At 36.2% G+C, this 13,213-nt stretch overlaps 1 protein-coding gene across 2 annotated transcripts in view; it reads right to left on the reverse strand.

Annotated features, from left to right (window-relative positions):
- WDR33 (WD repeat domain 33) overlaps positions 1 to 13,213 on the reverse strand; it is a 139,568-nt gene that overhangs the window by 72,555 nt on the left and 53,800 nt on the right. For both annotated transcript variants that reach the window (XM_045298653.1, XM_004703864.2), the window contains exons 5-7: positions 11,998 to 12,093; positions 11,670 to 11,821; positions 9,784 to 9,881 (exon numbers count right to left, since the gene is read on the reverse strand). In XM_045298653.1, the coding sequence (XP_045154588.1) occupies positions 9,784 to 9,881; positions 11,670 to 11,821; positions 11,998 to 12,093 (346 nt within the window). The remainder of the gene's footprint in view (positions 1 to 9,783; positions 9,882 to 11,669; positions 11,822 to 11,997; positions 12,094 to 13,213) is intronic.

Here is a 13,213-nt window from a genome sequence, read left to right on the forward strand (position 1 = left end):
TCATGAAATATTATCTCCTCTACTAAGCCCTTCTGTGATGTCACTTTGAGGGCTAAGATGCGCATTACCCAAGCCATGGTATTTTCAATCACCTCATATGCACAGTTGCACAATGAATAAGGAAGACGGAAGGAGAACTGATGCATTTGGAGTATGGGGCTGGCAAGAAATACTGAAGGCACCATGGACTGCCAAAACAAATCTGTCTTGGAAAAAGTACAACCAGGATGCTCCTTAGAAGTGTGGATCAAAAGACTTCATGGACTTGCAACATTATCATGAAAGACCAATCCCTAGAAAAGGACATTACGCTAGGTAAAAGTTGAAGGTCATTTAAAAAGTGGAAGAGATGGGTTGACTTAAAATGATGATGGCAACGTATGTACAAATGTGCTAGATACAATTGATGTATGGATTGTTTTAAGAGCTGTAAGAGCCCCTAATAAAATGATTAAAAATTAAAAAAATTTTAAACTCAACCATAACAAGTGTGAGGAAAAGACAAGATTGGGCAGTGTTTCTTTCTATTACAAATAGGGAACTCTCTTACCCTTGTTCAAAGGAGCTTATTCTTGTTCACTCTCTCTGCCTTCGGATCACCTACTATACTCTAATGCAGCTGCCAGAACATGGCAACCCCATGTGTACAGAATAGAACTGTTCCAAAGCTTCTCAAAGTTGTGATATCAGAAGCATATTGCCAGTCTGTCTTCCCAAGTCCCTGTGGATCACTCAAATGACCAACATTTTGATTAAGTAGTCAGGCACTTAACTCTGCATAATCAGAGTCCACAAGTGTACCTTACAGGCTTCCAGGTCTTCTCTAAAACACGAAACAAGGAATAATAGGCCACCCAATTCAAGTACATATCAAATCAAACAACCTACCTAAAAATAAAATACCATCTGCAATGTCCTTTTTGACAAACTATATTACTAAAATTTCAGTGGGAGAAGGAGGGGGGTGGGCAACTAATGATTCACACAATAGGCTATTTTGTTATATCTTAATACTTAAAACTACAGGAATTTCTATAATTAAAGCTAAATAATGTCCTCCTATTCTTACTGAAGAGCCCTGGTGGCATAGTGGTTAAGCACTGGGCTGCTAGCCTCAAGGTCAGCAGTTCAAAATGACCAATCGTTACTTAGGATAAAGATGAAGCTTTCCACTCCTATAAAGTGTTAGTGTCAAGGAGGAGAAAGGGGGAACCAATCACAATGATTGATGTATAACCCTTCTTCCTCCCAGAGGGATGAACAACAGAAACATGGGGTGAAGGGAGACATCGGATGGTGTACAATGTAAAAATAATAATATATATCAAGGGGTTATGAGGGTGGGAGAGGGAGGGGAAAAAGAGGAGCTAATACCAAGGGTTCAAGTAGAAAGAAAATGTTTTGGAAATGATGGTGGCAACATATGTACAAATGTGCTTGATTCAATTGATGTATGGATTGTTGTAAGAGTCCCCAATAAAATGAGTTATAAAACAAAAAAGAATCAAGACAAAAGAAAAATTTTTTTTAAAAAACCAGTCTGAGAAACCCACACGAGCAGTTCTGTGGATAATTATATAGGGCAGTTCTACCCTGTTTTATAGGGTCACTATGAGCCGGAATTAACGCAGTATGACAGCTGGTTTCCATATTTTATTATCCTTCCAGGCCCCTTAATTCTAGACCTATGCCTTAGAAATTGCTGAGACTTGCTTTAAATCACACTTTAACATACTTTTCTGGTAAAACTAAAAAGTGAGTAAAAAGAAAAATAGACTTTGGGGCCCAGGGAGTGGCACCCATCAGACTCAACCGGAGAATACTCCTAAAGGTCAACAAATAGACCTTGAACTATTTACAGGCTTTTCTTTTTTTTGTCATTGGTTTTTTGGTTGTCGTCGTTTTCTTTGGTCGCTTTATTTTGCTGTCTTGTTTGGGTTTTTTTTGGGGGGGTGCATATTATTATCTCTGCAGTTCTATCTAGATAAGATAAGCAGGATAAACAATCTGGAGGAAACAACAACAGGACCGATGTTTTGGGGGCGGGGGGGAGCTGGGGAAAGAAAATGGTGTTAACCAACCCAGGGACAAGTGATTCAAAATCAGAGGCAAGGAGGGTGTAAGAGGCCTTGTAGGGATTGATCAAGGGTAATTAACTGAGAGGAATTACTAAAACCCAAATGAAGGCTGAGCATGATAATGGGACAAGAGGAAAGTTAAAGGAAATAGAGGAAAGAACTAGGAGGCAAAGGGCATACACAAATGTAAATATATTTATATGTGAGGATGGAGAAATGGATCTATGTGCATATATTTATAGGTTTGGTATTAACGCAGCAGATAGACATTGGGCCTCTACTCAAGTACTCCCTCAACGCAAGAACACTTTGTTCTATTAGCCTGGCATTCCATGATGCTCACCTTCCCAACACGATCACTGAAGACAAATGTGTGCATAAGCAAATATGGTGAAGAAAGCTGATGGTGCCCGGCTATCAAAAGATATAACATCTGGGGTCTTAAAGTCCTGAAGGTAAAATAAGCGGCCATCTAACTCAGAAGCAACAAAGCCCACATGGAAGAAGCGCACTATCCTGTGTGATCATGAGGTGTCGAAGAGATCAGGTATCAAAAAACAAAAAATCCTATCATTGTGAATGAGGGAGAATGTGGAGTGGGGACTCAAAGCCCATCTGTAGGCAACTGGACATCCCCTAACAGAAAGGTCACAGGGAGGAGACGAGCCAGTCAGGGTGCAGTGCAGCAACGATGAAACATACAACTTTCCTCTAGTTCTTAAATGCTTCTTCCCACTCCCCATTCATGATCCCAATTCTACCTTACAAATCTGGCTAGACCAGAGGGTGTACACTGGTACAGATAGGAACTGGAATCATGAGGAATCCAGGACAGATGATCCCTTCAGGACCAGTGGTGAGAGTGGCAATACCAGGAGGGTGGAGGGAAGGTGGGGTAGAAATGGGGAACCAATTACAAGGATCTATACATAACCTCCTCTATGGGGGACGGACAAGAGAAAGGTGGGTGAAGGGAGACGTTAGACAGTGTAAGACATGACAAAGTAATAGTTTATAAATTATCACGGGTTCACGAAGGAGGGGGGAGGGGGGAGGGAGGGGAAAAAATGAGATGATACCAAGGGTTCAAGAAAGCAAATGTTTTGAAAATGATGAGGGAAACAAAGTTGTAAATGTGCTTGACACAATGTATGTATGGATGGATTGTGATGAGTTGAACGAGCCCCCACTAAAATGATTTTTTTTTAAAAGGTAAATAAATCTTCAACAGTCAAATGTACAAAATCAGTACATTTCTATATAAATGTGAATGTGCCATGTAAAACATTTCAAGACCTTACTTTGCTAATGTTGTCAAATATGTACCTTGGATGTGTTGTTCTTCTTTTAATACCCAAACAAGAGATGTACCTAGGAAAAATTATTTGACCCATAGGACCTAGTCTTCTTAGAACAGTGCACTGAAAAAAGCCTTAAATTTTCCCTCGAAATGATAATGAAGACGCAAGGGTGGGGTGGCTTTCACATATAAAATGAGTTCACATGGTTGTCTGTATGACTGAGATGTTCTTGAAGTCTACTTAATATGAAACCATATGATGTTAGTGGAAAATATTACTCTGCTTCATATTATTTTCATGGAAGTTGGGTGTTTTTATATTTTGTCTTAGAGGTAAGAGACAGGACACTTTGTAACTTTTGTTTTAAAAACCTTGGAAGAATAAATTAAGTCCATGATCACAACTTACGTGGATTGCCAATATTAATTGAAAAGTTGCAGAATTTTTAGAACCCTGAGACTTCGTCAGCTTGTCTTCACACATAGTACAAACATACATTGCTGTACCAAATCAACCCCTCTATAGAGATGTCTTTTTTCCTCATTATTAAAAGCCAAACCTTGATATGTACTGAAACTACTGTATTCTGTGGACTAAATACTCCCACTAGTCAATTTCTACCCTCCTGGTGGAAGGCACCAACCAAGGAGTTGAGAAGAGATGTGCAGAACTCACATGCTGCCTTCAATACATCATGATCTATATTCCCAATACCTACCCAATTCTCTGGTATAAATTATTTGTCCAGTGCATAAATACTTAATGAATGAGAATGAAAAGGTGCAAACACTTCACTATCTGTAGAAAAGTAACTTTCAAATGAAGAAGAAACATGGTATGTGCATATGTGGAAGGCTTAGAGAACTGACAGAATTAAAGACTACACAATGATGCAGAATTGCTTAAACACTTGTCACATAATTGAAAATATCTACACTCTTACAAATAGGTATGTCATTTCAAAACAATTCAGTAATACATTAGGTTTCATTACTGAGAATACCATTTGTAAGGTAGGAAAATAAAATTTATGTCAGTTTTTAAAGGCAGATATAGTCAGGGAGAGACATATAGTGACTTATCAAAGATATTAATATTCTTTTTCTTGAACTATATGGTTCAGATAGTCAAGAGGTTCACTTCTCAGTGAGTACTATATTTGAAAACTTATTAATACAGTAAGTCTCAGTATAATGCCTTAACTCTTTAGTATATACACCTTAATAGATCATTTGCAATTTTAACTTTTGACATGTTTTACTTTTAAATATGTCCTATATTTAAAACCTATAATCTGTATGGGGAGTATAAAGAAAATTAAAATGAAATTGAGTACCAAAATTAGTTCCCTGCACTCATACTCCTCATCCCCCAAAAACACTCCACTTGTAATTCTGTCATAATAGCTCAGAAACTTATTGCTAAGTCCATAATGACGTTATTTCTAAATTACCAAAGAGCCGGGGTTCATAGACTGGTTAAGAAAATGATCACTATCCCTAAGTTTGAATCTTAGCTCAACCTCTTACAAACTACATGACCTTGGATAGGTTTACTAAGGTTACTTTTTGTTGTTTGGTTTATTAAGTTTTTAATAACTTAGTTTACTCATTTAGGATATGGAGAAAAAAACAAAATTATCCCAAAGGTTTATTTGGAAAATTAAAGGAAAAGTATTTAGAAGATGCCTGATGCACCGCAACATACGAAGTATCAGCTAGTGTTACTATTAAAATCTGGAATCTAAAACATTAAGGGATGATGAATTTAGTTTTTACGAATGTTAAAATATATCTGTTCTTACTCATATTTTTAACCTCTCAGTAACCAGTTATCAAGTGACCCTTCCCTAGCTATGTCTTTCTGACACTTATATGACTCATCTCACTTTCTAATACCTTTAAAAATTTGTATAAATATCTTAACTTTCCTACTAAATAAACCCATGATGTTTAAATTATTTTAAGCCAAGTTCATGCTGTAGCTCATACTAGCAAATGATAACTATGTATAAATTGTGCTGTTTTGCATAGGATTTGTATTAAGTGAGTTTCTCAATGCTACCATATATTCAATTTTATAAATATCTGTTTTTCCTACCTATGCACCAGTCCAACACAACTCTGGGTAACAAATATCCTAACAACCTAAACCAGCTTTAAATGTTTAAAAAAACCTTACTTTTTCCTTGCATTACTTCCTTTCCTAAGAAGATAAAGAACAATCTCAAAAAAGACACTTAACAGTTAAGTATAAAATCTGCGGTCAATTTTAATAATGACCTGTCACTGGATAGGACAATAAACAGAAACTGTAGTGTCTTATTTGAAAGTGACATTCTCTATTGTAATTTTGTTCCTGTTTTCCAGTTATCTTTTTGTTTCACTAAAAAAGATGATATTCAGTTTAAAAAAGTGCCTGTCACCACCAGCCAACTTGGTACTCTGCCATATTAACGCCAGCCAGTTGCTGCCATGTCTTCACTGGCTCTATCGTATGTACCACAGAAGACAGGCCTAGCCTCAGGAAATCCATGTTGGTGGTGAGGAACTCAGGCTAGGAGTCCTTGTTTTGTCTCTAGTACCAGCTTCTTAGCATAAAGTTATGAAAGGAGACTCATCTATGTGAACCTGAGTAAGCTTGATGGAGTCAGCTCAGACAACTAAGTGCTCCTGTGTATATAACATTTTGAGACGCTACCTAATGCGTAAGTTCTTTTATTTATTTATTTTATTTTTTTAATCATTTTATTAGGGGTTCATACAACTCTTATCACAATCCATACACACACCAATTGTGTAAAGCGCATTTGTACAACATTCTCAAAACATTTTCTCTCCACTTAAACCCCCAGCATTAGGTCCTCTCTTAATGCTGTAAAATAGAGTAGCTTTATCAACACCACTTTCAAAAATGAACCGGTGGGTAGCTTGAGCAAATTCAAAGCTTTTGATGTATAGAACTTTCTAACTGGAACTCTCCTTCAAGAAGGAAAGTGTAACAAAACTTTAGATGGACAGCATGTAATTTCTCTGCACAGCTCTCTATTTAGTAAAAATATCACAGTACAAGTAAGGAATCGTGGTCTCATAGGTTTTTTTAGACTGGGGTAAAAATGAAAATAAATCTACAGCCCAAAATGGCATTATGTGGGGGAGAGGGAGTGAAAGGGGAGCTGTTACCAAGGAGTTAAAAAAGGAAAAAATGTTTTGAAAATGGCTGTAGTGCAATTGTACGATACTGCTTGATGTGATTGAACTATAGAATGGTATATCTCGAATAGCTCCCAATTAAATGTTTTTGGGGGGGATTGATATGATGGCTACGGTCACATTTAAGGATTATGTATGCTTAAAGCTAATCTTTAAGCTGAGAAGATATAATGGCTGTCTCCATTTACTTAAGAGGATTGCCTGGGAGAAGAAGTAGAGACTTCATTTTTGTTGTTCCAAAAAGTAGTTTAAGTAATATGGAAGCAGACATCATATAAAAATAAAGTTGCTAAAGAGCTGTCTGAAATTGTAAACGGAACTCACATGCAGTAATGCATATAGAGTTGAAAACGTGGGCAAAAGACTGGTTGATTGGGATGATGCAGAAAAACTAAATACCTGGTAAAGACTTGGGCTCATGACCACAAAGTTCTTTTTCAGTTAAAATGTCCTCAGGGTTCCTTAATACTTCTTCCCCAAAATGATAACCATGATACATAACCTCACCAATGTTATAGGAATATATGCTTGCCAAATGCTTGAGTCTATATAAGCTGCTTGAACATTATTTAACACCGTTCCATAGGAGAATAAGCATGTCAGAAGTTGGAATGATTGATCTCTTTTGGTTTGACTTTGTGCTCCAAGTTGCTCTCTTCAAAGAGCTAAATGTGTTAAGTTCACATGAAATATTATTAATCACCTCTTCCCTTAAGACAACAAGACAGTCTCCATTCTCTTTATAGCTTCAACCACCAAATGAAGGTTTAAGAAAACTATAAAAAGAAAGCTCACTGGTTTTTGTGTCAGTAACTCACTGCCATCAAGTTGAAGCTGGCTCAACAGCATAGAATAGAACTTCCCTACTAGGTTTTTCCAAGACTTTACAGAAGTAGAAAGCCTCTATTTCTCCTGAATAACAGCTGATGGTTTTGAACTGCTGACTTTGTGGTTAGTAAGCAGCCCAGTGTGTAATCCACTATGCCACCAAGATCCTTCTTTTGTTTTAATACTCACCTTTTAAACTCAGAGAAATTTAGCAAAGTGAGATATAACAGAAACTGGGTATTAGAAATCTACTAAACTTACTAAGTAGTGATACTCTTCTACTATACTTGACTTTGCTACTAGAACTATTGCTGGTGGTTTAACTAACTTTAATGAATTTGTATTTGTCCCATATACTCTGAGGTACAAAGAAAAACCTATGCCCCAAAGCAAATTTTTTTAAAAATTGTTTTTAAAAAATTATTTAAAAGACACAAGCTAAAATAAAATGTAAATTCCAAGAGTACACAAGAATCCATGATACTTTTGTATGTTTAAAATTTCCAAAGAAAATATTCAAAATAAAGAGAACTCTCACATAAAACTCAAATCCAAATCTCATCTAGTTAATATAGATGTGGTACTGGTATATTTTCTAAGCTACAAGATCAGGTAATGATTCACTACCCCCATCAATTTTATCTGACTTCAAATCTGAAAATATTTAAATTGCGAATTAAACTCACATTATGCAAATGTATTCAACACTTGCTTAGAGTGTGGATAAAATACCTCAAAGAGCCTTTTATTTTCTTCTCTGTTAAATCTTAAAATTTTGTTTTTAAAAGTTACAAATTTAACAGGAAAATTTCTTAAGTACTATTTTTAAACTCCAATTACAGAAACTCAAGAGCACTTCATAAGCACAATAGATTAACACATATTACCAAAGAGCAGGTGTTTTATTTTGTTTTCTCTACATTTCAACGTATTTTCAAAGTCTAAAAATGAGGCTTTATTTTATTTATATTGAACAGTTAAGGTAACAGAGAAGAAAGATACAAGAGGAATGTGGCATTAAGCTGAGAGTCAATGGATAAGATTCTAATTTTAGGTCCTGAACTTATTTCGCCCTAAGTGTGCCCCTTAAACTTTTTGAGTCATCATGCTCATCCATAAAATGACTCATAATAAACAGTTTCAGGCTCCTCTTAGTTCTAGAACACTACACTATGACTACACAATAGTTTTATTACATCTTAAGTGCTATATTATGCTAGTGGTGGAGATAAAGCATTTTGGACGATACAGAAACCCACATAACTGGGCAGAGTCATATTTTAAGCAAATATAATCAAAGAGATTGGTTTCAAGTCAACAACATTGAATGTTGGAAATAAAACTAGAATAGATTTTTTTTAGATTACAATTAATGACAAAAAAATAAAATAATTTTAAAACATCTAGTTCTTGGACAGTAAGGGAAATTTCTGAGTGATAACTTCTTGACACCCAGTATCTATAATACCCAAACTCCTACACTGTCGTCTGAGTCAGAGAAAGATTTTCCTTTTGTAGCATAGAAATGATGAGTATGGAATTGAATATACTGAAGAAAACAACCTTCCTATTTAAAAAATAAGGTTTAATCAAAAGTGTAAAGGTGTTTGTTTCCGTGTTTGTATTGCATATGTAAACACAAAGTTAATTCCATGAAATTTATATAAATAGCATTGTACTAGTAACCTTTCAACTTCCTTATTTTATATCTAAAATTAAAATTATCTAAGGAAAAAAATCTGTATTATGTTAGTAAAATGGAGAAATGCATAAGGGTTCATTTGTAATATGAAATCAATAAAACTAAACACGCAATCCCACTCAAATGTAGTATCAAGTGGGCTATGTGGTACAAATGTGTTGCAATGAAAATTCAATAGCTTGCATAAGGAGCCAAGTTACTGACCCCTCTGTTTTGTGCTGGAAAAGAACTGCCAGGAGTCTGGTGAAACATGTAAATAAAATTGTGTCAGCATCCTGAGGAAGGAAATCCAGGATACAAGAGAAGACATGGATTATAGCCTTAAAAGATATATACAGAGAAGCAGGGAATTGAGGAGAGAGGGTACAGTGTGGAGCAGACACTTGTATTTCAGCTATAGCTGAGAGATAACAAAAACCGTATTGGGCTTTTTAAAAATCTAGAAAATAACTATGAATCAAAAATGAATTTGGACTTTCGGCTTTGTTTTTATGTGGTTTTTGATTTTTTAAAGAGCCTGACAGAGATGTTATAGGTACTAGCTTTTTTTTTAAATTCTAAACTTAATGGAGATATAAGCTGGTAATGTGGTATCATGATGATTTTACCACAAAATGCCTTCCCTATTTAAATATTCCAATCAGTACTATTAGTACACATACCTCGCAGAATTCTTTCCTCATGGCAACGAAGAAAGTCCCAGATTCTAACAGTGCCGTCATCAGAGCATGTAGCAAATTTATTATCCGTGGGTGAGAAACTGTTACATGAAGACACACAGCGGGGAAAGAAGTCAGCATTTAATGGATTATCTGTGCTTCTCAGACAGGGAAAAATAAAACACTGTGTTGTGTTATAAAAAGGAGGAGAAGTATTCAAGAGTGAAGAAGTCCTTAAAAAAAGGAATGGTGTCAGCTAACATATGCATCTCATCAAAAGAAATCATGTTGGCTGTTTCTTAGTTTTCGATCAATATGGAGAGAACGTTACCAGTGTTGTATCAGTACTAATGTAAACAGGCTTCCCAACAGTGCAGTATTTTCTTCTGTCTAACCAGCAAAGAAAATGGTATTTAAGAAGGTTTAAGTGTTGAGCAACTAAATGAATTCTATTTTTGCAATATTCCTAGTCTTTTAAATAATGTAGGAATACTGCTCAAAAATTAAAATCACCTTCTGCGTGTTGAGCAACTAAATGAATTCTATTTTTGCAATATTCCTAGTCTTTTAAATAATGTAGGAATACTGCTCAAAAATTAAAATCACCTTCTGCCTCAGTTAAATTATGAAACGATAAGCGGGAAAAGGTTCAGACTACTTAAAAATACGGCCTGATAAACATCCCCGTCCGTTTATGTTCTTTCTCTTGTGTTTACAAGGCCTGTCGACAGGTTTCATACCTTCTTCTTAGCAAGCTAACCCATGAATGCTGTTCCTTTTTAAGACAGGGGTGTTCAGACTTGTGTTTCAAGTCCAAGAACTTAATGAAAAAGTGGGAGGCATTTTCTCCTCCATGTAGTGAAAGACCATCAAGTCTACCAACACTACTAACTCCCTTGGACTTCTGAATCCAATGACTGAGGAAGGACCCAATGGGGAAGCTCAATGGATAGGCATGGTACTAGGGCAAGGCCTAAAAACAGAAGCATGTTTATCCATCAATTTTTGTTAAGATTCTGAAAGAAAAAAGTGACTACAGTGATGATTTTTCTATAAAGATGTCAACCTTCTCCCATACAAGGGTGGCGCCAGAACCTTAAAGAATGCTGCTTAGCTTTATTCTGAGGCTGCAGCAATTCTTCACGCTTGTTTTGAAAACATCTTGTAAAGTTTTACTTTACATATCTCAATGATATGTAAAAATATACCAAACTCAGTGAAATATTTTGAACTCCACTTATTGTACAACATTTGTATAACTGATGTAATCAACAGTGAATCAGAGGGACAGTCCTAGAGTCTTCTTGACAGTAGTCTGCTTACAGCTTCAAAGCTTGAAGAACCCATGATTAATCCGTTATGTATGCCACGTCCGGAGTTCTGTGAGAGATTTTAGTCATGCTACACTTTTGACTTGAAGCCGTGGCATAACCAAGCCAACCAATTCATTTAAGCCCTTTTTCTTGTATTCTGTGTGAATTCTGAAGGTGTTTTCTGTAGGCTTTATAGTTTATTCAGTTATGTAGTTAAAGACTGAGTTCTTTATTTGAAATAAAATATTCTTGTCTTACACAGTAGGTAATAAAAACGAATAACGTATACACATTATGAACCATAAATGAAGAGAAACGGAGAGAAAACCAGTGCAAATTGCAGCAGACAATACAACTCTAACATATTGTAAAGGCAGATACCAAGGCCACACTACTTCAGTAAAGTGCCAGCAAAATGGTGAGTGTGTAAAAACAAAGAAAAATATTGTGTTCAAAGGGTGCAGAAAGATTCCCAAAATCTGACAGAACCCATGCATCTCTGCACCCAGAATACACTTAGAGAATAGTTTAGCCATGACAACAGGGACTACAGAAAATGGTATATTGTGTATAAACCTGGCCTCTCTAATCGCCTCCTTATGTGCCTGGAACATCTTGACGTTGTTCATGTTCGACTGCCAGTATTTCACATATCCTCCGTGGTCTGCTGTCAACATCCACATGTCATTATGTGACCAAGTCATAGCCCTTACTGGGCTATCGTGAGCCTGTGAAAACATGAAATATTTGTTAACTATTGCTTTAAAGGACGTATTATCCAAGGCTTATAAGAGTATAAATTAACACACAGCAATAATTTATCCAATTACAAGTATAGTGATGTCAATTAAATACGTGTTAAGTATTTTAGAGTTGCAAAGGATACTTTGCTGATTAGAAGTACCTGCAATATTGTTTCAAAATTGAAAGTAAGTCCATTCCACAAGGTAAACTCTCCACTAGAAGCTCCAGTTACCAACCGTCTTCCTTCTGGAGTCCACTAAGAAAGAAAAATAGCCGGTTATACAAGGTGACAAACACTCTAATTTTTAAAACAATTGAAAATCTTTACTTCTGAAATATTCAATAATTGACAGTAAGCAGATATACTGGCAATCGCTTTAGGGTAGCTGCTATTTATAAACAAATACCTTGTCAGGAAATCAACTTATATAAGGAAGCTCTAGCCTATAAATTCCCAAACTTATCTGGCCTATTGCCCCTTTTTCAGGAAAAAAAATTTATTCAGCAACCCCCTGGTAAGTAAAAATGTTTGCACTATATATAGGCCATATACAGGGAAAAGAGTCAGTATCTACTACTGCAGCCCACTTGAGTGTTGGCAATTACATAATGATGTAATTATCCCTCATGGTATGACCTGATATGATGCTATTATCTTTTGATAGCCAGGCACCATCAGCTTTCTTCACCACATTTGCTTATGCACCTATTGTCTTCAGAGATCTTATTGGGAAGGTGAATACAAGATGATATGATTTTTTTGTTCTTTGATGACTAAAAACTGATCCCTTTGGCACCTCGTGATCACACAGGCTGGTGTGCTTCTTCCATGTGGGCTTTGCTGCTTCTGAGCTAGACGGCCGCTTATTTATCTTCAAGCCTTTAAGACCCTAGACACTGTATCTTTTGATAGCGGGGCACCATCAGCTTTCTTCACCACATATGCTTATGCACCCGCCTTGTCTTCAGCGGTTGTGTCGGAAAGGTGAGCATCATAGAATGCCAATTTAATACAAGAAAGTATTCTTGCATTGAGGGAGTACTTGAGTGGAGCCCCAATGTCCATCTGCTACCTTAATACTAAACCTGTAAATATAAATATATGCACATAGGTCGGTTTCCCCATCCTCATATATAAATATATTTATATATGTACATGCCTTTATCTAGACCTCTATAAATGCCCTTTGCCTCCTAGCTTTTTCCTCTATTTCCTTTGACTTTCCTCTTGTCCCACTATCATGCTCAGTCTTCATTTGGGTTTCAGTAATTCCTCAGTTATATTACCCTTGATCAAACCCTACCAGGCCTCCTACTCCCTCCTTGGCACCGATTTGGATCACTTGTTCCCCTGTCCATGGGTTTGTTAACACCAC

Source organism: Echinops telfairi, unplaced genomic scaffold (assembly GCF_000313985.2).
Source record: "Echinops telfairi isolate 266 unplaced genomic scaffold, ASM31398v2 ScPeMD7_4;HRSCAF=17, whole genome shotgun sequence".
NCBI lineage: Eukaryota > Metazoa > Chordata > Mammalia > Afrosoricida > Tenrecidae > Echinops > Echinops telfairi.